The sequence below is a fragment of the Nicotiana tabacum genome, chromosome 3 (assembly GCF_000715075.1).
Source record: "Nicotiana tabacum cultivar K326 chromosome 3, ASM71507v2, whole genome shotgun sequence".
Classification (NCBI taxonomy): Eukaryota; Viridiplantae; Streptophyta; class Magnoliopsida; order Solanales; family Solanaceae; genus Nicotiana; species Nicotiana tabacum.
In genome coordinates, this window is record NC_134082.1 from 124061839 (window position 1) to 124084349 (window position 22511).

Below are 22511 nucleotides of genomic sequence, written 5' to 3' on the forward strand. Positions count from 1 at the left end.
CCCAATCTAGCCCAAACCCTCTAAAGACTGATACACCCCCCCCCCCCCACACACACACACTTAATAAAACGACGCTATTTTGAGGCGTTCAATCTTGGTCATTGATCTTCTTTGATCGAACGGCCCGGAACTGACCCCCATCTCCCACATAAGTATCCTAACCCTAATTCCCCAGCCCCTCACCACCAGCCGCCGTCCATCGGAAATCACCTCAAGGCGGCGACGATGCTCCAAACTCGCCTAAATTAACACCATGCAATTCGCATCCCCTCCTCTTTCCAAATCCATCATTAGTTCTCCCAAAAGCCCCGCCTATTTTCTTCAAATCCGGATCTAAAAATCTGGAAACCCTAACTTTCCCCCTTCTCTAGCCGTTGTCGCTCCCTAGCCGCTCGTTTTGACCTAGAACCTACGTCAATGGATTGTTCTTGACGTTGGTTTTTGTTCATTCCAAATTCGCAAGGAATCCGGCTTCAATCCGTCTTTCTCTTTTGGGGTATTCACTTGTCTCTCTTGTCTTACTTTGTTGCTTTAATTGTTCTAAGGAAAGTTAGAGAAAAAGAGAAGAAAAGCAGTAGTTATTTTAATTAAGATTTTATGTTTAATTACTATTTCACTTAGGTTTTTTTTATTAATTACTGTTCTTTTTAGTACCGTTTAATTTCTTGCTTTTGTTAATCAACAAGTTAGCTTATAGTCCATTAGTATTAATTAGTTCAATCATGTTTTAAACTTTCAACATTCATAATTTTACAGTTTTTTGTCATTCAATCTTTGGTTTGTATGAGTTTGGGCTTCTGTGTGTCACTGGTTTGGACAGTAGAAGGCCAATTTGTTTGGGCCTAAACCTTTAGTCAGTTGTCCTAATAATTGGTATTGTTGGAAAATAAATACAAGGGTATTAGGGGGTTAGTTTGGGGCTTTTGACTTGAAGAATATTTTTTGTTATAACAAAAGAAGAGTCTAGAAGATAAGGTGGGGTTTTATGCAAATAAAATAAAGACAGCTCAACTGTTTTTAGGGTCCAGAAGGGTAATAAAAGCTTAAAGTGTGAAATTGAATGAAAAAAAACAGATATTTGGTTGCTCTAGAATACTCCTATAAAGGGCTCATTTCACTCACTTTGAGAGCAGGGTTTTTGAACACAGAAAAAATAAAAAACGACTGGATTGAATATTTTCTTAAATACACTCAAAAATACTGATTTTCTTTTTCTTTTCTCTCTGAAATCTAGGTTTAGACTGGGGTTTTGGAAGATATTCCTTCTGCACTTATGTTGTTTGTGCTGTTCCATTAAACTTAGCTTCATACCTGATTTTATGACCTTTATTTGGTCTTTTTACTTGATGTTTCTACCAATAGGTATGTATAAATCTGCCTATTAGCTTCCTTGTTGCAATTATGAATAAGGGTTGGATTATTTGATGTCATTTGTGTTCGATTCCCTTACTGTACTCTATGGAAAGCAATTCTGTGTAAATTTATGATTTTTGGTGCTTATCTGAACCAAATATGGTGATTGGATTTGCATTTTGACTTGTTTACACAATTGTTCAAAGTCGTGGTATAGGCTTAATATCTCAGATTCGCTTGTTATTTTGACATACAAGTTATGTGTTATGAATCACCTCATAATCAGTCTGATGTAGTTTCATGAGGGTTTATTCTTTTAAGATAAGTGGGTCGTACTCAAATTAACATCTACATTAATGGACTAACCAAATTTGTTGCATAGTTATTTAGCTAATAAGCATAACAGATTTGATTTATAAGAGTAGTCCCCCATGGCTATTTCTTATAATTCAGAGATCTGCTCAAAGGAACAAGAGGCGTGCAAGGCAAGAGCAGCTCATTTGTGAAGTTGTGATAGATATAAAGATTTTGCAATTCTGGTTCTTTAATTATTTCTTGTAAAAGAAGCATCAGATCCTTATGGATCTTTGTAAAATTACAACTGTCTATGTTTGTTTGTTATGTTATTTTTAGTATCAATTGGCTTTAAGTATATGGATGTGTTGTTCATAGATCTAAATTTAAGTGTTATTTGTCATTTTAGACTTAATGGAGATAGTTGGTCGATCTATTTAGGTGGATATTACACTTAACAAGTGAAACATTCGTTAACCTGCTTGGAAATTTGATAGTATGAAAAACTGATATTCTGTATTTTTTTGGTTTGTTATTGTTGGTTATTGAAAAGAAAAATCATTAGTAAGTTGGGCTTTGGATAATGTTTTGTGTTAATTATTGGGGTATGTCTGGCCCGTTGCTGATTTTAAGTTGGCCATATGATTGAGCTCAAGGAAATTAATTTCAGCAAAGGGACATGGGCCTAACAAATAAGCTGGCAGGCCCATTTCCAAGATAAAACGTTTGGCCCATTTTTCTCGTTAGTAAACAGAGCTAGCACACCTTGAATTATTTCAGATTTTCTACAATAGATTCCATAATTCATGACCTTCAAAATATAGGAGATGAACAATTTAATATACACTCATTGTTTGCTTTAGGCGCGATTAATAATGAATCATCGTGACTATAGGTACGGTTTTCGTGGCATAGTCGTGATACATAAATCCAAATTCGGGTGTGCATTTCATGTAACTCGATCATAACTTTGAATATTAATAAAATACACATGTTGTAGATTATGGGTACGATTTTCGTGACACGATTCGCAACATGTACAAAAATAAACAAATGTACGACAATCGTAACTTATTCCAGAAATAACTCCATAAATAATTAAAAGCGGTTTAACGTTAAAACATGCACAATAGGTTTTAAATAATTAATCACATAATTAGGCCAATTAATAACAGTTGAGCGATCGTACTAAAACTACGAAACCCGGGAATGCCTAACACCTTTTCTCGGGTTAACAAAATTCCTTCCCCAGATTTCTGTGTTTCGCGGACTATAAAACAGAGTCAAACTTTTCTCGATTTGGGATTTTAAACCGGTGACTTGGGACATCATAAATTATCCCAAGTGGCGACTCTGAATTAATAAAATAATCTCATTTCGGTTATTGTCACTTTGATTGAAAAAACTCCCTATCCCCTCGGGAAAAGGGAGGTATGACACACATAACCAGGCATCTCCTTTAAACCGTCAATCAATGGAACGTTTACCTGAATTTGCTTTAACATCTCCAAGAATTTCTTTTACTACTCATCTTTCTAATACTTGACCAATCTCTGTGGGAATGGTGTTGGAGGTCTCTTATACCTTGTGATTTGATTTTTTTTCTTATTCAGGCACTGCTTCTACTATCGGTTCCTGTGCTACCTCAATCTCTTTCACAACCTCTTTTTCTTTGTTGGCATTCTCTTGTGCATGTTGTACCGTCACGTCAGTTAACCCTGTTGAATCATCTATCTCAATGGGTACTGGCACTAGTGTCTCAGTAGGTCTGCTCTCACGAGCAATTTCTTGCTCCAGATCTAGGTCTCTACCATTTCAGAGGTTCACTACCATAAGTTGTTTCGGGCCCTGCTCTTTTGGATTGATTTGTATGTCTGCAGGTAACGTCCCGTGGGGACGATTATTTAAAGCCATCAAAATCTGTCCTAATTGGATATGAATATTCTTTATCACCGATTCATGTAAGTCTACTCTTTCAGTTAGTTTTCCAGTGGACCCAATCACTTGTTGCATCATTCCCTCAAGTTTAGCAAACTCATCTTCATGTCTCAGAGTCTGTTGTTATTAAGGTTGATGACAAGCCTGCTGTTGATTTTGCTGGTTGTAACCTTGTTGCCTTTGGTAGGCACCACTTGCCCGTGTGGTCGCATAGCCCTAATTTTTGCTGGTATTGTACTGTTGTGAAGCTGGTCTATATTGTTGATTCTGCTGACCCCAATTCTGACCACCTGGCCTCTATCCCTCATAGTTGGCCACATAATTCATGTTCTCCTGATATTGTTGGTTATCACCTTCAGCACTCCACGAGCAGACATATGGTTGATTAATGCATGATGTACATAAGCCCCCATTAGTTGCATCAACTATATGTACCTGCTGCTTCTGGCCTGATTCATCAACTTTTTTGGTGAGGATGCTCATTTGTATCACTAGAGTGGCCATATTTTCAGCTATGGAGTTAGTTGGGTCTAAGGCCACTGAGTGAACCACAAGAGTGATTGGAGTGTTTCTTGCCGTCCATCCTGAGTTTTGTGCCATCTTGTCAAGTAGGATCTTGTTTTCTCTGAATGTTTTGCTAAAAAATGTTCTACCTGCTGAAGCATCAACATTGGCCTTCAAGCTATCTGCCAAACCCATGTAAAACCTCTGTCCCAACATCTGCTCCGGAATACCATGATGTGGACATGTAACCAGCAGACCCTTGAACCTCTCCCACGTTTCTTGTGATATCTCTGTTGGTTTCTATCGAAGCTCAATATCTCATCAATTTGTTGAGCAGTCTTATTGGGTGTGTGGAATGTTCACAAATTGCTTGACTAATTCCTCCCAAGTAGTGATGGAGTTTATGGGGAGTGAATTAAGCCAAGTCTGAGCCGCTCCTATCACTGAGAATGGAAATAACAACAACAGTCGTATTGCTTCCGTTGTCACATTATGTTTCCTTTGCGTGGCATAGATTAATAGGAAATTCTTCAGATGCTGCTGAGGATCTTCAACGTATGACCCTGAGAACAGTCCCTTGTTTCTACAACAAATGTAGCATGTTATTTATGATTTGGAATGATTCTGTTTGTATCTGAGGGACTACAATTGCGGTTGCTAAGTTGCCAGTGGTGGGTTGTGCCCAATCGTACAATGCTGCTTCTGGCACAAGCGGCACCACACCCTGATTGCTCGGGTCATTCCCATTATTTATGTTGTTTACTTCGTCTCCCATGTCTGGTTCGATTTGTTCTGTTGAGTTCTGTTGTTGTTTGCCTTTCTTGTTTGCACGATTCAATGCCTTGAAAACATTCTCAGGATTTGATAATGCTTCGAACAATTCACCAGTTCTTGAGGAGTTTCTAGGCATACACGTGTAACACCCAAGACTACAAACGTTAGAGTTTCAATGTATTCAGTTTAAATTGAAGAAAATTGACTACACTAAGAATTTTTGCACTTTTTTTAACTGAAATAAATAACATCGTTAATTTTCCAGCAACGGTGCCAAAATTTGATCACGCCCAACTATGCCTTATAGAAAGGACAAAGCGGTCGCTGCATATATATTCCGGTTAACAAGTCCGGAGTCGAATCCACAATGAATTAACCTATCAATCACAGCTATTGGACTTACACAAATTCACGTATTCAATCTTCAAAAATATTTGAGTAATAGATTGGATGTTTACTAACTAAATATTATGTAATGACAATGCAATAATTAAGAACTAACTATGAATGGCTTGTAGACAAAAATTGGAATGATCTAAGGTTCTGATTTCCCCTATTGTTGGAATCCTTTCCTCTACGTTTGCTATAAATTTGTCTAAGTCTTCTCTATCGATCATGAGCACTCTGACTGTCGTAACTCTCTCCCGAGTAATTACAACAATATACTAGACATATTCTCCCGAATTACACTAGCTAGCCTTAAATACAGCTCACTTAGATCGCACCCAAGATTTCGTTATCCCTAATCTCACCTTTAAACCCTTCGTATTGATCCCTCATATACGTTAGGAGTGGTGTTATTCAACAATTACCTAAATATGCACTCTCTCACGAGTAGTACATGCTAAATAGGCACAGTCGATTGAGGGCCCTTCCATCAACAGCAATCACAATATAGTTGAACAAATGGAGAGAATACTACGGCAAATCTATATTAACATAACAAGAAAATCATCCTCCAATATGTTCCATCAAAACCCAAGTTTAGGAGTTTAGTTATGCATAATTGTTTTAACAATCATCATAATAGAATTCATCATCAATGATAAAACACAAGAGGAAGAAAGATACAAACTCTATGCCGAATCTTCCGTCTTGCTTCTTGCTTGTTTTTGCCTTCAAAATCCTTCCAAAAACCAAGATACCCTCTTTTTAGGCGAGCTGGGTTTCATATAGGTCAATGAGAGTCGTCTCTGAACTTACAATTTTATCCCTAAAATAAAAATCCTTGGAGCAACGTGCACGGCCGCAGATGGACCGTGCATATTGCCTTTTGTTCTGCCTAATGAGCGCTGCCAGTGCGCAGCCGCGGGTCGACCGCGCACCTGGAGGAAATTTCTGCCTTCATTTTTCTTTCTTCTTTTGTGTGCGCTCACCCCCGATTGGCCTTCATTGCTCCATATTAACTCCAAAACACTCTTTAATGTCCTCATAGCCCGAAATTTCCCCTACATAGCATAAAGTTCTTAATTAGCGCAATTTGTTATCATTTAACATTCACATATCAATAAAGTACAGCTAAGTTGGAGCGTAAATGGTAGCTAAACTACATAATTATAGCCTACTATCAGTAGCATAAAAAAAGTATTTTCCTAAAAAAATATTTCTACTTTCTAACCAAATACTAGAAAATATTTTCCGAAAAGAGTTTTTCACTCACTAACCAAACAAGGAAAAATAAGTGATAAAACCACTCATTTTCCATGAAAATATTTGGTATTTTTCTTCATACCAAATACACCCCTAATTTGTTTACTACAAAATTCGACGGTGTCAATGCATATTCAAAATCCGACTAAACCGAACGAACTGTACCGTATTGAACCGATTTTTAGATTTCTTCTAATAAAACCATAGGTCTTTATATAAATCTATAACCGCATCGATAATTAGGGTAGGTTTTTTATTTAATAAAAATAAATCGAAAAATATCGAACCGTATCGAATAAATTTACAACGTGAAAAATATATTTATATGTTAAGTTTAAAAATAATAAATTATTAAATTTGTTCTTGGGCCTTGAAATTATGAAACAGTTACAAGCCAACAAGTAATTAAATGCAAATTCCTAATTCTCAAACCTATTATGCAACTTCTATTGAAACTAAATTATTTTCAGCATATTCACTAGCAAGACACAAGGTATTGTTGCGATTATGTGTAGCAAACTATAATGTATTGAATATGTTTCCTTTCGTATGATTAAGATTTATTGTTTTGAATGTTTAATTTTCTAAAGACTTTATTCCATATTTCCATGGGGATAAAAAAAAATATCATAATCCCGGGATAACTAATCTCAGGATTAATCACACCACAATTTTCTCTCAACCAAACATGGGATAAACTTTTCTTAAGGGATTAGTTACTCCTTATCCCTCATACCAAACGAGCCCTAAAAATGTCTAGAGACTTTTGCTAAGTTCTATAAAAATACGTATATTATTGCATTCTACTTCTACTAGTAACATTTACATGATATTTTAAAAAATTACCAAAAATTAACCGAATTGTACCGATACCGAAGAGAAATCGATATTATTAAGACGGTTTTGAAAAGTCTAATTTTGGTTATACATAATAGAATAATCAAAAAATTGGTATGATTTATATTTTATAAAATAAGCGGCCGTATCGAACCATGGACACCCATAGTGAGGAATAAGGATTATCACCCAAATTTAAAATTGAAATCTTTTTATTCCGGAGGTAAATGAACCAACGGGATCAACTTTTAAAATGGGAGGGAAGCTATCTACTTCAATGAAGAACAGGATCAGAGAAGTACTATTTCCATCAAATGACACCACATAAATTTTTTGGTGAAAGGAGTCCTCCTTCATTAGAATCTACAATCTCGAACGTATAAGCCATGGATCAAAAAATTGTAAAAATATGACAATTTTTTATGTAGTCTTTAACTTTTGACTGTCGCTTTTCTTTAGGGGTAGTAATTTTTATAAGTTGTGTCGAAATTAATAGAAGAATAGGAATAATGACTCTAATTATCATACTTCGAGAAAGAAAAAAAAAAGCTTTAGTCTATTAATTTTTTTGAGTCTTAAGTAAGAAAAGGTCATGAGTTCAATTTTACTTCATCACAATATTTAACCACAAAGACTCAAATATTGCAACAACAAAAAAAGTGTTAGTTGAGGCTCAAGCCACTGACCTCTTAAAGCAAAATAAGGTACACGGCCAACGCGCCAAGAGATAATTTATGTCAAGTGGTGTCATTTTTTCTATTGTTCCATTTTCTCATATTATTAATACATATATTTCCTAAAAATTTATGACTTTGTTAAAAGTGCATCCCCCTGCTTGTACCGTGGACAGAACTTCAAGATCAAAAGTTAAAAGCGTTGCCCAAGGAGCAAGCGAGCGGCAACATTTGTTAAACTTAAAATTTTGCCCATGAGGTAAGTGGGGACAAAAATTCAAAACCATCCACTTTGACGGCTATTTGTGTAATTCACTCGGCATGAATCCTCATCAACCTTTTCTTTTTTTTAAAAGGTTTAAAGGTACCCACCTACTATATGAAATATCTTACTCTTATCCTCTGTTATATTTCGAACCCACCATACTCTTGTTAGTACATCATCTTATATTTACTCTAGCCCCTAATAGAGCTCCCGACAACATAATAGAGGATCATTTTGAACCATAATAAAAAAAGTAAAAGAGTAAACTTTAACCTTTTCCGGGATATATTTTGACACTGACAATTCACTCAATTCACGTTTGAACTCCATTAAAGTCAAGGCAAATGCAAAAGGATTTGCTAACAACAAATGTGTGAATGATCCCATAATACTCTTTTTGAAATTCTTCCAATAGCTGGTACCATTTCAAAATTAGAAATAGGCCTATCAAAGATTGTGTTCGACGGCATAATGGAATTATAAAATTTAAAACGTTTCGGAATACGAAATATGCCAAAAAAAAAAAAAAAAATAGCATACGAGAAAACAGCGAGAGTCGTACTTTAGAATGGGTCTCTTGAACAACCACCAAATTTTGACTATACTCCCTTCTGTACGTGAAGAAAAAAAAACACAAAAAACTTATTCAAACGTCAATCTTTTGTATATGGAAGGATTGAAGGGGAACCTTGGCGGAACTTGTAAAGTTGATGTCATGTGACCAGAAGGTCACGGGTTTGAGCCATAGAAACAACTTATTGCAGAAATGCACGGTAAGACTACATACAATAGACCCTTGTGATCCGGTCCTTTCCCGGACCCCGCGCACAGGCTGCCCTTTTAAGGATTGACCATTAGGCATTGACAATGAGCAGACGGTTGGATGACAATTTGAGAACTACAGATTCTATCGACTCTGGAAAATCCAAAGTGAATACCCTGATTGAGCTCTGGAAATTCGTATTAGAATTTGGATTTCATAATTAAGCTTGATATCTAAGTATGTTTTTTAAGTTTGCTGAAATAATTTTCTGAACTTCACCCTATTCAGAAACGATTTAAACCTGTCAAATTGGACTTCATCTTCTTGCCCAGCTTGCCAACACAAGACCTATCAGAATTAAAGTTGCCCTTAAATGGATTCCTCCAGCACCAAGTATTTACAAGCTCAATACGGATGGGGCCCATTCACAACGATCCAATATGGATGGCATCGGTGGAGTAATTTCGTAATCACCTGGGAGACTGGATTGTGGGATTTTCAGGAAATATACCACAATCAACTTCTATTGCAGCAGAAATTCGAGCACTGATCCAGGGACTTCAACTAGCTCGTCAACTAAATCTAACACCACTGCAAGTGGAAGTAGATGCAAGGGAGGTAATCACTATGCTAGCTAACGATAATATTTTATACACTAACATGCTTATTGACTGTAGGTACCTCCTCCACCAGCTACATAATCCAAGAGTACAACACGCATACAGAGAACAAAATAGAGTAGCGGATCAACTAGCAAAAGAGGGCAGCAGTCTGGCAAGTAATCGTACGCTATAAATTTTTTGCAATACCACCACTTTTTGTGATCCGACATTTTGAAGGAGATAAGCAAGGAACAACTACTACAAGATCAGTTCCACACACATGGCAGTTGAAGACAATGCAGCAGTACCTGTTTTGCGGAGCAGCCTGGAGTCAAATGCTGAAAACCATGCTGTAGCGGAGATAGTTTTTATCAACTTTGGGTGTTGTGATAATAGTTCCGTTAGGAATACCACAAACATTGTAACTACTACTAGTGATACTATAACTTGTAATATGGTGCAACCCGAGCACCAACATCTCTGTACGCTCAACTTTTAATTTAATGCATACTATCTTTTGAACCAAAAAAAAAAACCTGATTCGCAGGCTTCTAAATCATCACGAAATAAGCACAGGTATTATTAAAAACATTTAACAAAAGCGGGGTTTATACTGTTTAACACAAACATAAACTGCATTCTTTCAGCAGTATAGGGGACACATATTTTTCTTAGGCCAATTAAAACAAGTCTAAAGGATGGCCTATTGAAAAGGCTAAACAACAACAAAGGAAAATGATAACTAAAGAAACAGAAATTAATTAACTCCCACTTTAAAGTCCCTCCTTATTGTCCAATGCAAATCCATCATTGGTAAACTTGGCTTCAGCAGATGAATTAATCGCAGGTGGTAGCATCAGTGGCGCTGGAATTCCTTGGATGCTGGTGAAAGAAGCCTACATAAATAACATCAAAAATTCTCAGGAAGTGTTGAATTTTCTTCTTTTTTTCAGATCAAGGTTTATCTAGATAAATAGACCAACAAACTAGCCTAGATAAACAATTCACGACTGTTATTTGGAATGAACGTTTACAAGGTAGTGTTGAAAGGCACTATCACTCACCGGAATGCTATTAGGCTGAACCATTTGATAAGCCGGGTGAAATTGATTTCCTTGGCCACCATTTGCCTCCTCTTCCACCTGAAATTGGTACTGTAGCTAGTGCTGTTATAGTACTTTAAACTGTAAGATAATTAATAAACGTAATTCATGACAGGATTTGAAAACAAAGAAAGATCAAAATATGTAATTATCTGTGTGAAGTTGAATATTAACTTCTCAATTTTATCGAAATAATGTTTACATAGTTTGAGGCTACATAGAAGGTACTACTACTTCATAAAATTTGAATTACGTACAATATTACGATCCAAAATAGATAGATAGAAAAAGCTCGTTTAACCTTCTAAGTGGTAATAATATCTTATTTCATATATAGAGGAAGTATTTTGCAGGTAAGACAAGTACGACTTTATGAAGTTTAATCACCTCATATTTGTTTAGGATAAACAACAACAACAACAACAAAAAATTAGCCTAGATAAACAACAATCAACTGTCATTTATGATGAAGATTAGGTAGTTTGCACATGTAGTGTTGAAAGTCACTATAACTCACTGGAACATCATTAGGCTGAACCATTTGATAAGCTACGAGAAATTCATTTCCCTGGCCGTCATTTGCCAACTCTTCTACCTGAAATTGGTTCTGCTGCTGCAGCTAGTGCAATTTTAGTACTTTAAACTGTAAGATAATTAATGAACATTCCAAATTCACGACAGAATTCAAAAACAAGGATCAAAATATGAATTTAATTGAAATAAAATTTGCATACTTTGGGACTACCTAAAAGGTACTACCCCATAGAACGTAAATTACAATAGTTTAGGATTCAAAATAGGTAGACAGGATAAGATTGTTTGACTCTCTACATAGTAATAATATCATATAAATATATAGAGTAGGAACGAAGTACAAGTAGGACTTTATGAAGTTTACTCATCTCATAGTTTTTCAGTATAAATAACACAACACATTACCCAAGATAAATTATATGCCTGTTATTTGAAATAAAAGTTCACAAGGTATTTTACACATTTAGTGTTGAAAGTCACAAACACTCACCAGAATGTTATTGGGCTGAACCATTTGATAAGCCTGATGAAATTCATTTCCTCGGACATCAAGGGCCTCCTCTTCCACCTGAAACTGGTACTGTAGCTAGTGCGATTTTAGTACTTTAAACAGTAAGATAAATGATAAACATCCAAAATTCATGACGGGATTCAAATACAGGGATCAAAATATGAAATAAAACTTATATATTTTTGAACCATGTAAAAGGTACTACATAAAATTAAAAATCACAATATTTTTTGGATTTAAATTAGGTAGACAGGAAAAGATTGTTTGACCCTCTAACTAGTAACAATATTATATCTCAATATGTAGAGGAAGTATTTCGCAGGAACAAGTACGACTTTATGAAATTTAATCACCTCATACTTTTTAGGATAAACAACACCAACAAATTAGCCTAGATAAACAAGTCGCTGCCGTTATTTGGAATGAAGCTGTACAAGGCAGTTTAAGCATGTAATGTTGAAAATCACTATCACTCACCGGAATGTTATTAGGCTGAAGCTGAAGCATTTCATAAGCCGGGTGAAATTCATTTCCTTGGCCATCATTTGCCTCCTCTTCCACCTGAAATTGGTACTGCAGATTCTGGTATATTAAAAAGTAAGATAACTAAAAATGTTCCAAAATTCATTAGGATCCAATTATGAGGATCAAAATATGTATCTCTGTGAAGCTGAACATGGGCTCAACTTTACCGAAATAAAATTTACATATTTTGAGACAATATAAAAGGTACTATTTTGTAAAGTTTGAATTACGTACAATATTTTAGGATTCAAATGAGGTAGACAGAAAAAGATTGTTTGACGCTCAAAGTAGTAAAAATATCAGGTATAATATATAGAGAAAGTATTTTGCAGGAAGTACAAGTACGACTTTATGAAGTTTAAACTCATACATTATGAGGATAAACAACACCAACATTAGCCTAGATAAACAATATGCTGGTGTTATTTGGAATGAAGGTTACAAGGTAGTTCCACCACATGTAATGTTCAAAGTCACTACTACTCACTGGAAAGTTAATAGGCTGAACCATTTGATAAGCCGGGTGAAATTCATTTCCTTGGCCATAATTTGCCTCTTCCACCTGAAACTGGTATTGTAGCCAGTGATATTTTAGTACTTTAAGTGGTAAGATCATTAATAAGCGTTCAAAAACTCGTAACGGGATTCGAAAATGAGGATCAGAGTATTTGATTATCAGTTGAAGTTGAACATTGACTAGTCAATTTTATCGAAATAAAATTTACATATTCTGAGACTACGTGAAAAGTCCTCCATAAAATTCAAATAAAATATTTTAGGATTCAAAATATTTGAAAAACTTGTAGACAAAAAAATTTGTTTGACTCGCTAAGTAGTAATAATATCAGATAAAATATACAAAGGAAGCATTTCGCAGTAAGTACAAGTACAACTTTATAAAGTTTAATTACCTCACAGATTCGTAGGTCATTTAGCATGTATTCAAGGTCTCAAAGTGCTTGAAATAGCCAATGAAATTATTTGCTAAGAACAATTTTCATCTCGGGAAGTGATGATGGATGATATACTAGCATATAAACCAACCTTATAGGACTGCAGTGGGACGATATCACACAGGAAATCAAGAAGTTCTTCATTCCTTATGGCCCTAGCAATGTCATAACGCTTCAGAGTTCGACGTTTGACTTGTTCAGCTTGCATCCACGCACGAAGTGTGAGTTCAAGAATGAACATCTCAGTTGCTTTTGCAAATAAAACGATAGCATGTGCGCTAACCATCTGAATTTACACATGCCCATTAGAGGTTAAAATTATTTTTAGTACCCACTCCCCAGTTAGAGATGCAGCAGATCAAGAAAAGTTTAAAAAAAAAAAAAAAAAAAAAAAGCACTCTCTCAAGCTTTTCAAGTTCCAACTAGCAGCAGATCGAAAAAATAAATTAAATTAAAACGACCCTTGCCAATGTGAATAGAAAATCACAACCATGAACATACCTTTACTTGATCGTTTGACTTAATTACGCGCCTGATCCTTGCAAGGGGCAGCTCTTGTTTTCTCTTTAGCTCTAAAAATAAAATGAAGCGGCTGTGTGAAGGTAAAACCAACAGGGAAAAACAGCAGCGAAGTAAACCCTACAATCTCTAAAAAATAAAAGGATCTTTTACTTGCAATTTGATTTATTGATTTTTATGATTCTAGTGTTGCTTTCAATGACATGACCTGCTTACAACTGTTTCATGACTGGTGGAAGCAAAAATGTGCAACATATATATATATTTGTAAATTTTCATATGGAACATATCTTTTTATGTGATGATTGAGATACTTCTAACAAAATCAACATATGTGAGGGCCATGGCAGGTCGTAAAACTGGCCCAAAAGCTCAAGAATAACCTTTGATCATGCATGAATGTATCATATCATTGGTCTCTGTAGGTGACTATGTGTAAGGAGAAAAAAAACACCTGAAGCTTGAAGAATTTCTTCGACTTGTTGTTTCCAGAAACAGAGGAGCTTTGCTCTTAGCAAATGCATGAAACAAGGCTCCCTTTTATCTTCATCCTAGATACGCAAGGAAACCAAAGGGATAAATCTCATCTTATATGAACGGTAGCTATATGTAAAAAAAAAGTTTCGGTATAAAGCTCGATAGTATTGATTACCTGCTGAGTTTTGTTGTTACTTGGCAAGCAGCTATGAATACCAACCGGCTTTTGCATTTCTGATGACAGAGCTGATGAGGATTTTGGGAATTCCATTGACGAAACGTTCCAATCGATGTCTTCACCAGATTGATAATATTTGGGGAAGAAGGGGCTTTAAATAGCAGAAACACTATGCCGTAGCTCCTTCTCCCACCCCCAGGAGAGCTACTACGCATTAATTTTGAAGTCATCGTTAGGTCCATATTTATTAGGAATATAATCTCAGATATATTCATCATTAATAAGGATATAATCCTCCACTCAACCATTAATTGATTTTCTTTATGCAGATCTGTGGGAATAATAAGTGCTTATTTGTCGCACTATAGATTTTTTTCCCTGACGAGTATCTTGAAAATGTAGTCCCACCATTCATCAAAATAACTAAATAAATAAATTAAATAAAAACAAGAAGAAAAGAAGAAATTCCATATTGGTTCTTTTCATCGTGGAACCATCTACAGTATGTTTAAGCAAAGGACTTCTGACGTTGGTCATAAAAGGAAATGAAATATAGGACAGGTGACTTTTAAGCTGTTGTTTGAAGAGAGAATTGATGTCATGGCACCAAGATGTGATTAATCATAGTCCGTCTAAAATGTCTGCAAACATGGTCACTCTCCCACCAGCGGTTCAGTGTCTTGTTACTCAACTATTCTTTTTCATCTTTACATGGCAACAAAAGTTCTCTTCGTCTGGGGGGAGAAAAATTCACAGACAACAAATTTCACATGGAAGTTATATGCACATCCACCAACCGATGGAACCATAAGTTTACTCCCCAAATAGTTAAGCAATAGAAAAAGTCTAATAAATCTTGCCTTGGGAGTTAGCATTTTAGTGGAGCATTATTTATGCAATAATATAGGTAGGAGAATATGATTTTTTCCTGTTACACCAACGGAAGTCAAGGATAACAGGAAGATTTTGTTCCATGTGTGTTTACATATATCCCAATAAAAAAGAGGGGAAAAAAAGAGAAAGGAAGGGACAATGACTTGATCGTCTTTGTTTATCTAGTTGTCTGATCTGCTTAACTTGAGAGTTAAAGCACATTGTCTCTTTGGATGTTCATGGTTAGGTTTAGCTTGATTTTACGCAAAAATAAACCAATCAATTAAGAGTGTTTTCTAAATATTTACTAGATGAGTGTAGCCAGTGCCGAGAATGTCATATGCCCGACTATGTATTTCTTTTCTATTTTACTTCTTCATTTTCTTTGTTTTACATACAACAGACACAATGTAGCTCACAACAACTCAATGCACAAATAGCTGAGACGGGCATAATGCACACAGAGCAATGCCACCATGAAGTTCATACATATTTGAGAGACCAAAAAATTTGTCATCACTAAAATGCAGTTTATGTTACTAACACAAACCTATCAAGGCATCGAAGCTTGACATCATTATGATTTGAACTTTAACACCATAAGTATCTTCCCACTTCAACAAAGTACAGATTCTAGCACTATTTTGCAGTCAGAAAGCAATTAAAAGCATTCAAATAACAAATAAGAAAGAACAAACAGAAGTACAAGAAAATGGTAATATCACTGCTGTGCCTCAACATCACTGCCAACTGATGTTGGTTAAAACAACAAAGAATAAATCACTTAACTAATCTACTTTAATAAGCTTGATAAACATGTTCACTCACACACTGAATTATTTTTATCTAAAGAAAGTTCATCAAAAATCATAATGACAATTCTACGAACTTTTAAAAAATGATAGGCATAGCAAAGTATAGAACATCAAACATAGATTTGGGCATACCAAGTTGTTCTTAAGCATCTTCATGAGGAGTTATTGAAGGATTGTGCAATTCTCTACTGTGATAATGTTATTTCAAAACCAAAATGACAATCAAACAAACTTTTAAAAATATGTTAGCAAAGAAATGAAATAGGTAACTCAAATTTGTACCTGTCCAAGTTATTCTTGAGCATCTTCAACAAAAAGTGTGGAAGGATTGTGTAATTTCCTAATGTGATAACGTCATTTTCCCTCATTGAGTAGCTAGTTAGACTAGCAAGCACTTGTCTCAGGCATCAATTGGTAACACATAATGTTAATAAGAAAAATATCAAGATAAACAAAACTAAGATGACAAAAGCAACTAAGTTACACTAATCAAAGAGCACCAACTCTCTTGATAGCAATATTTGAGACAGAGCCACCCTTACTGGAGTTTAAAGTAGTTCGATTTTTCAGATATCTAGAAAATGGTTATCAGGTGGGTCATGGGCTGTTCCTTTCTTTAAGGATTTAAAGGATTAATAGTCATGCTACAAGGTAATTACTAAGTCAAATCTATCAATTGGGACCTGGATGCTGAACATAAAGTTGAAATGCAGCAAATGGGAAAATGGGATTTTCTTCCTCAACCCATAAAATTTCAAGAACTTGTAATAAATATATGGCATACACTCCAAATACATGCTAATAGCACTTCATTACGGACCTAACCAGCAAAATCAGCACTAACATTAATCAGGTTATAAAATTGAGAGAAAGCTTGAGGAAGGAAATTCCTTATGGAAAGAAACATCAGCATACAAATGAGATATCTCAATTGGATATGGGATTATCTAGGAAAGAATTTGCTCCTTTGGTGATTTTACAAGCCTACTTTATAATGTGTGCAAAGCCTTCTCCATAAGTGGCAAAAAGTTATGGAATTAGAGATTTCAAACTTTCGGCTTAATTAAACCTTTCAAGCTTTCTGCTTTCAAGATAGTAAATCTCAATACTGTTATTTTCCTATCTAAAAGAAACAAATACAAAAAAAACTTATGCACGTTCATATTTCTTCTTCAGAACATTGTATTTAGGTTCAAAATATACAATTTACAGTAAAACTTTACCAAAGGTCAGAGATATTCCCAACTTTGATTCTTATTTTCTTATTTGGTGCTACTAGTCTACTACTTTTCCTATTAACAAGAAAAAGAAATACAAAAGAAGCAAAACCTACCTGAGAACATTGGGAAAGAAGTTCTCCACATGCCGCCGCCTGACGCTAAAATGTCAGCTGCCATCTCCTCCCTTGATTCAATGCCAACCCATTTGACTTGGTTTTCTCCAAGAGAATCATAGAATCGCCTAGTAAGTAGTAATCCATTACATAAAATTTCAAGAAAGCACCATTGTAGCATCAAAAATCAAACTTTTCCTTTATATGGGTCAAACATCTTTTAGTTAAAATCGGAATTGCAATTGCTATTTTACCATTTCGATTTTCGTATATTGATTCTGTAGTTACTATTCACTACACTATTTTTTCCCCTCTTTTTCCACATTGACTGCTCTATTATATAACCGATTTAATTAAGAAATAACCGACGATGTTTTATGTCAATGCATTGTTATTTGGTAGGCGAGTTATAATAAGTGGATTTGTGTTTTTTTTTTAAAACCATAATAAGTGGATTGTTTATGCAGTGAAAATAAATTATTTGTTTTGCGGTGAATGGTAATACAGATGTAGGTATTACATACTTTAAGGAAACTTTGTAGTTAAATATTTTTATTTCTTTATTGTGCATAAAATAATATACACGCTCTCGTATAATTTAACTTATTATTTGATCACCAATCAAATATTGTAATATTGGTTATATGAAAATTATTTTCTAAATCCCTCAAACCAAAACAATATGGGATCGTTTGGTGGTATGGAGCAATTAATCTAACATAAAAATTCTTTATAAGATAATTTGGTATTTGGTGACGTTGATCGCATAAGACAAAATGATTATTGCATAACTAATCAGCGTTGGGTTGATGATGTTAAATATTAATGCAGCAACCTAAACATTATTTTTTTGTGGCATAGTATATGAAATAAAATTGCAGGAATTAAACTATTATTAGAGACAATAATATATTTTTAAAAGTAAGTGATTTATTTATAACAATCTCTTCATTATTAATTATCATATAAACAATTCATATATTACTATTCCCTCATAACTGATAAGTAAATCAAACAACTTCTATATTATTTTTATGCTAAAATTTATTTTACCTAACCCAACCAAAGGACCCCTGTATGGTTATATATGTAATGTGCACTCCTCGTATGGTTTCGATTCTATTTTCACTTTTTTGTCTGACAATATACTCTGATCATTTTGGTTTTATATCCTTAAAATGATACTCTCTACACCTGCCTTTTGCTAAGTTAGATAAAGTGTTACTCCTTAATAGCTAATACACATTAATGCTATTAGTCACTGCATACTTTAAAAGTTAAAAGTAAATATATTGGTAATAGAAAATGCAAGAAATAGATTTCGGAAAAGTAAATTACACTTTCAAATTCAATATAAATACTTTACGCAACTACTATTTCATTTTAAATACAATTTTTTTATTACAACTAATACAAAAAATATGGAACTATTTTAAATTTGTTTTAGAAGTGAATATGTTGCATAAACCACATAGCAATTGGCAGACTGCTGTATCAAACAGTTTATGATCATTACAATGATTTTAAACACCCACTGTTCCATGCTCTTGCCCTTTTGTGCTTCAGCTCTCAGACAATTGATAACATGTTCAACATGAATACTTGAAAAATTAGCTACAAAAGCAATTTGCACAATTGAACAACCCAAAAAAGCTTTAGAATTTCCCTAGCTGTATATCAAGTACCAACTCCAAATATCTGGTCAGTAATTTTTCTATTGCAGTGTGGGTGGGTTGGGTACCATTCAAAATAGAATTGTCATCACATAATCCTGTCCTCTCCAGTTCCTCATATAGGTTTATTCACGAAAATATTTCCATCTTATTGCTTTTGGGGGGTTTACGGATATGCGAAATTGAACCATGGCATAGGATTTAAGTTTTGCGCCCAAGACTTCATAGATCGGAACAATTGAAGAAATCGAGTCAGAGAATCAGAACAGGCTGGGACCTGTGCGTCGCTCTTCCTCAGTGAGGGAGTGACGGAAGTGGCAACGGTGACCATAGGGACACATATCACCTGCTAGGACCATTCGGCAGACCTCGGTCTTGTAGCGTGGATGCCTGATAACTGGGCGCAACTCTGTGATACCATGAGCGAACTGACAGTTTTCGCCATAAGGGCACGTCCCAGTCTCCTGCCATTTGTTGCAAAGCTCTGTCTTGAGCATCCCTTGGTTGTAAACTTCAAACTCCACTGCCTCCTCTTCCTTCTTACTTCCTGGAACATACACCCTTTGCTGCTCCACACCACACGTCACCCACAAAAATGAAAAGAAAGAAAACTCAGACTATCAATCAAATTTGCATTGCACTGATTTCTAAGTCAAAAAATAAGGAGTATTGAACAATTGACACATTAGATGAAACTGAAAACAAACCAAATATATCACATTTCACAAGACCACGCAGAAATTCACCGATTATATTGAGAGATGAATAAGAAACAGAGGAATGAATATGAAACATTAAACTCACGGATTCGGATAGGGGAGGATTCGTGGCTTTTTGGCGAGTTTTTCCCTGGCTGGGACCTTCATTCTTTCCACCTTGTGCTTTCAACTTGAGATAACCACTTGAACGGACAGAAATACTCTTCGGGAGCGAGACTCGCTCGACATTCCTTCGCTCAGGCCGGTTTGGTTCAGTGACGTTTGCAGGCCTAATGTTCGGAGGTCTGGGATCAGAGATTTGACTGTCACGGTTGACTCCCAGACCAAAACGATTGAAATCAGAAAGAAGGCAGTTTTGGATAGTGGCCTGCGTGAGGAGGCTGAGGCGTCGATCCAAATCGGAGTTAACTAGCCGGAGAGATTCATTCTCCTGGTGAAGAGCTTCAACTTCTTTGATAGATTCCTGGAGATGTGCAAGGCAGAGAGTGTAGCGATTGTAGAGCTGCTGGTACTCGAGAATGTAGCTGGCTTGGTGGAGGCGGCCATCAGTGGCGATGTCGTCAATATCGTCAAAGGAGGTTTGGGAAGGGGAATTTGAGGTGCGAGAGAAAGTTGAGTAGAAGTTTGGGGTGAATTCGGAGGAATCGAATTGGTGAGTTGAGGTAGGTGAGAGAAATGGATTGTGAGCCAGATGCGGTGAAGTTGCATCAGAGCAGGTATAATTTTTGTTGCCGGACGGGACTGTAGCTGCATCGGCGGTGCTGCTGTTGAGGCCATCACTTGAAGGATTCTCGTTTTGCATTTTGCTGAAAACAGAGTATAAGTGGAAAATGATCAGTGATTACAAATAACATTCCGAACAATCAATTATACCAGAAAAATTGAAATACATTTGATCTAGTATGTCGAATTCACCCAAATTGAGCAGAACAAGTACTGAAAACTAACGAACTAACGGATATTCACAGAGATACTCCACCTTAAAATCACATAAAACCTTCTTTTCACCAACAATCACATAAAAGCTAATTGAAGCATAACAGACACAGACGTAGAAGTAAGCATACAGCTTATTCACTTGAAATAAAAAATGATCGGTAAATTCAGAAAGCATTCTAAAACAGTCAACAATGAAAATTTCAAGTACATTTGATCTTCTGTAGTTCAATTTTTCCAAAATTGCACAGAACAGTAACTCAAAAGCAACTGAGGTTCAAACAGATATAGAAACCTAGCGATTACATAAATGAATAAAACGAAACAGACAGAGAAACGTAAGAAATTCTAATCAAATCGCATCTGATGAAAATTCTAATAGATTATATCACGAAGAGGACAAAAAACATTTTGCTGCGAGCTAAAGTGGAATATGATCGGTAATTTAAGATCAACGTTCCAAAACACTAAACAATACCGGCCTTCAGTTCATCTCGTTTACTGAATTTTCCAGACTTAAACAGAATAAGTAGTACGTAAAAGCAACGGAAATTCACATAGATATAGAATGTAGCAATCGCATAACAGAAATCGATGCATATCAAACTAGGAACGCAAGGATAAGCAAACGGCATCTGATGGAATGCAAATTGGAATCACGAAGTGTAGAAAAGGCACCGCAATCTAGCATAATGAATTTCGCAAAAATCGCACAGATCAAATACTTACAAAACAACGAGAATTCGCAGTAGATATTCAAACTAGCAAGCACATAACACTAATTGAAGCAAGATAAAAAAAAATCAGACACAAAAACAAAATAGGCAAATCGCATCAATTGAAAATATCAAATGAAAATGACGAAGAGGACAAAAAGCACCAGAATCTACCTGAAGACAGTCGTGGTAATAAGACGGAGCTGCGTAATTCGTACTTCTAAAGACGGAAGAAATGCTCGGAGAGGTGACAGAGTAGCAGAGAGAGCAATTAAGGTCTTCGTCCAGTGGTTGAGACAAAGCACAACTCGTGCCTGGGATTACCAATATTATATAGTAGCTCCGGTAGCAAGAACTTTGCTTGCTTCGGTCACAAGGCGCGGAAATTTTAAACGCTCAAATATAATGATAGTGTAAAAATTACACATCAAGTCCTCTAACAGGTAACAATTTATGATTGAGTTTTTAAGTTCTAAACACTGACTACACAAAAACATATATAATTAAGCTTTTTATTCGGTAATTACAAGTAAAACTCTACTATTGCAACTTAAAATTCATTGTAAACCTTTTTATAGTGTAACTTAAATCCATCGATTATTAGCAAGATTAGAAACCTAAAATTCTAGAAAATAAAGCCGATATAATATTTATAATTAAATACACTATTATTGTAAAAACTTTACACTATATGTGGATAAAAATCAAATCGTTTTCAATACCGTTATGGGAGAATGAAAATGCAAGGGTCAGCTTGACCTACCCCTGCGACTTTACCCCACAAATTTAGTTGTATATGCTATCCGAAATTTGTAAGTTGTTGCGGAAGGATAAATCAAGTATCACGAGTTAGTTATTCTATAAAACTAATATTCCCCTAATTTGATTATTACGGCATAACTAAATTAGCTAACTATCTTTATTTCTTTATCACATAGACGTTGTATATGTTGGTGTTGATTGAGATTGTTAATTCTCACTAATAGTCAACT

The 22511-nt window shown here is 35.4% G+C and overlaps 2 protein-coding genes across 40 annotated transcripts; both read right to left on the reverse strand.

Annotated features, from left to right (window-relative positions):
- Positions 1-10210: 10210 nt before the first annotated feature.
- Positions 10211-17834, reverse strand: LOC107779351 (uncharacterized). Of its 39 annotated transcripts, none has more exons than XM_016599754.2 (13): positions 17730-17834; positions 16425-17603; positions 16275-16330; positions 14452-14658; positions 14254-14350; positions 13782-13852; positions 13372-13566; positions 12815-12895; positions 12280-12384; positions 11782-11877; positions 11275-11376; positions 10719-10808; positions 10211-10550 (listed from the first exon to the last, which is right to left on the reverse strand). In XM_016599754.2, the coding sequence occupies exons 4-13, from the start codon at positions 14545-14547 to the stop codon at positions 10428-10430; spliced, it is 1056 nt and encodes a 351-aa protein (XP_016455240.2). In that variant the 5' UTR covers positions 14548-14658; positions 16275-16330; positions 16425-17603; positions 17730-17834; the 3' UTR covers positions 10211-10427. The 39 variants fall into 39 exon arrangements, with proteins under 39 accessions (XP_016455240.2, XP_075105960.1, XP_075105974.1 ...); XM_075249859.1 differs by having other exon boundaries at positions 11275-11370; positions 11782-11871; positions 17730-17823; XM_075249873.1 differs by having other exon boundaries at positions 11275-11364; positions 11782-11871; positions 12280-12375; positions 16425-16536; positions 17476-17776.
- A 988-nt stretch (positions 17835-18822) lies between these two features.
- Positions 18823-21839, reverse strand: LOC107779350 (zinc finger CCCH domain-containing protein 14-like). Its single transcript, XM_016599750.2, has 3 exons — positions 21694-21839; positions 19953-20673; positions 18823-19714 (listed from the first exon to the last, which is right to left on the reverse strand). The coding sequence occupies exons 2-3, from the start codon at positions 20667-20669 to the stop codon at positions 19409-19411; spliced, it is 1023 nt and encodes a 340-aa protein (XP_016455236.1). The 5' UTR covers positions 20670-20673; positions 21694-21839; the 3' UTR covers positions 18823-19408.
- Between the last annotated feature and the right edge of the window lie 672 nt (positions 21840-22511).

What these genes read in the sequence shown, in the direction of transcription:
- LOC107779350 (XM_016599750.2), bottom strand. Translation starts at nt 20,669, where the DNA reads ATGCAAAACGAGAATCCTTCAAGTGATGGCCTCAACAGCAGCACCGCC. An exon ending in ATCCTCCCCTATCCGAATCC is followed by an intron (nt 19,715 to 19,952) that starts GTGAGTTTAATG and finishes GGTGTGGAGCAG; the next exon opens with CAAAGGGTGTATGTTCCAGG.
- LOC107779351 (XM_016599754.2), bottom strand. Translation starts at nt 14,547, where the DNA reads ATGGAATTCCCAAAATCCTCATCAGCTCTGTCATCAGAAATGCAAAAG. An exon ending in TCCCACTGCAGTCCTATAAG is followed by an intron (nt 12,896 to 13,371) that starts GTTGGTTTATAT and finishes CTACAATACCAG; the next exon opens with TTTCAGGTGGAAGAGGCAAA. An exon ending in TTCAGCCTATTAACTTTCCA is followed by an intron (nt 12,385 to 12,814) that starts GTGAGTAGTAGT and finishes TTAATATACCAG; the next exon opens with AATCTGCAGTACCAATTTCA.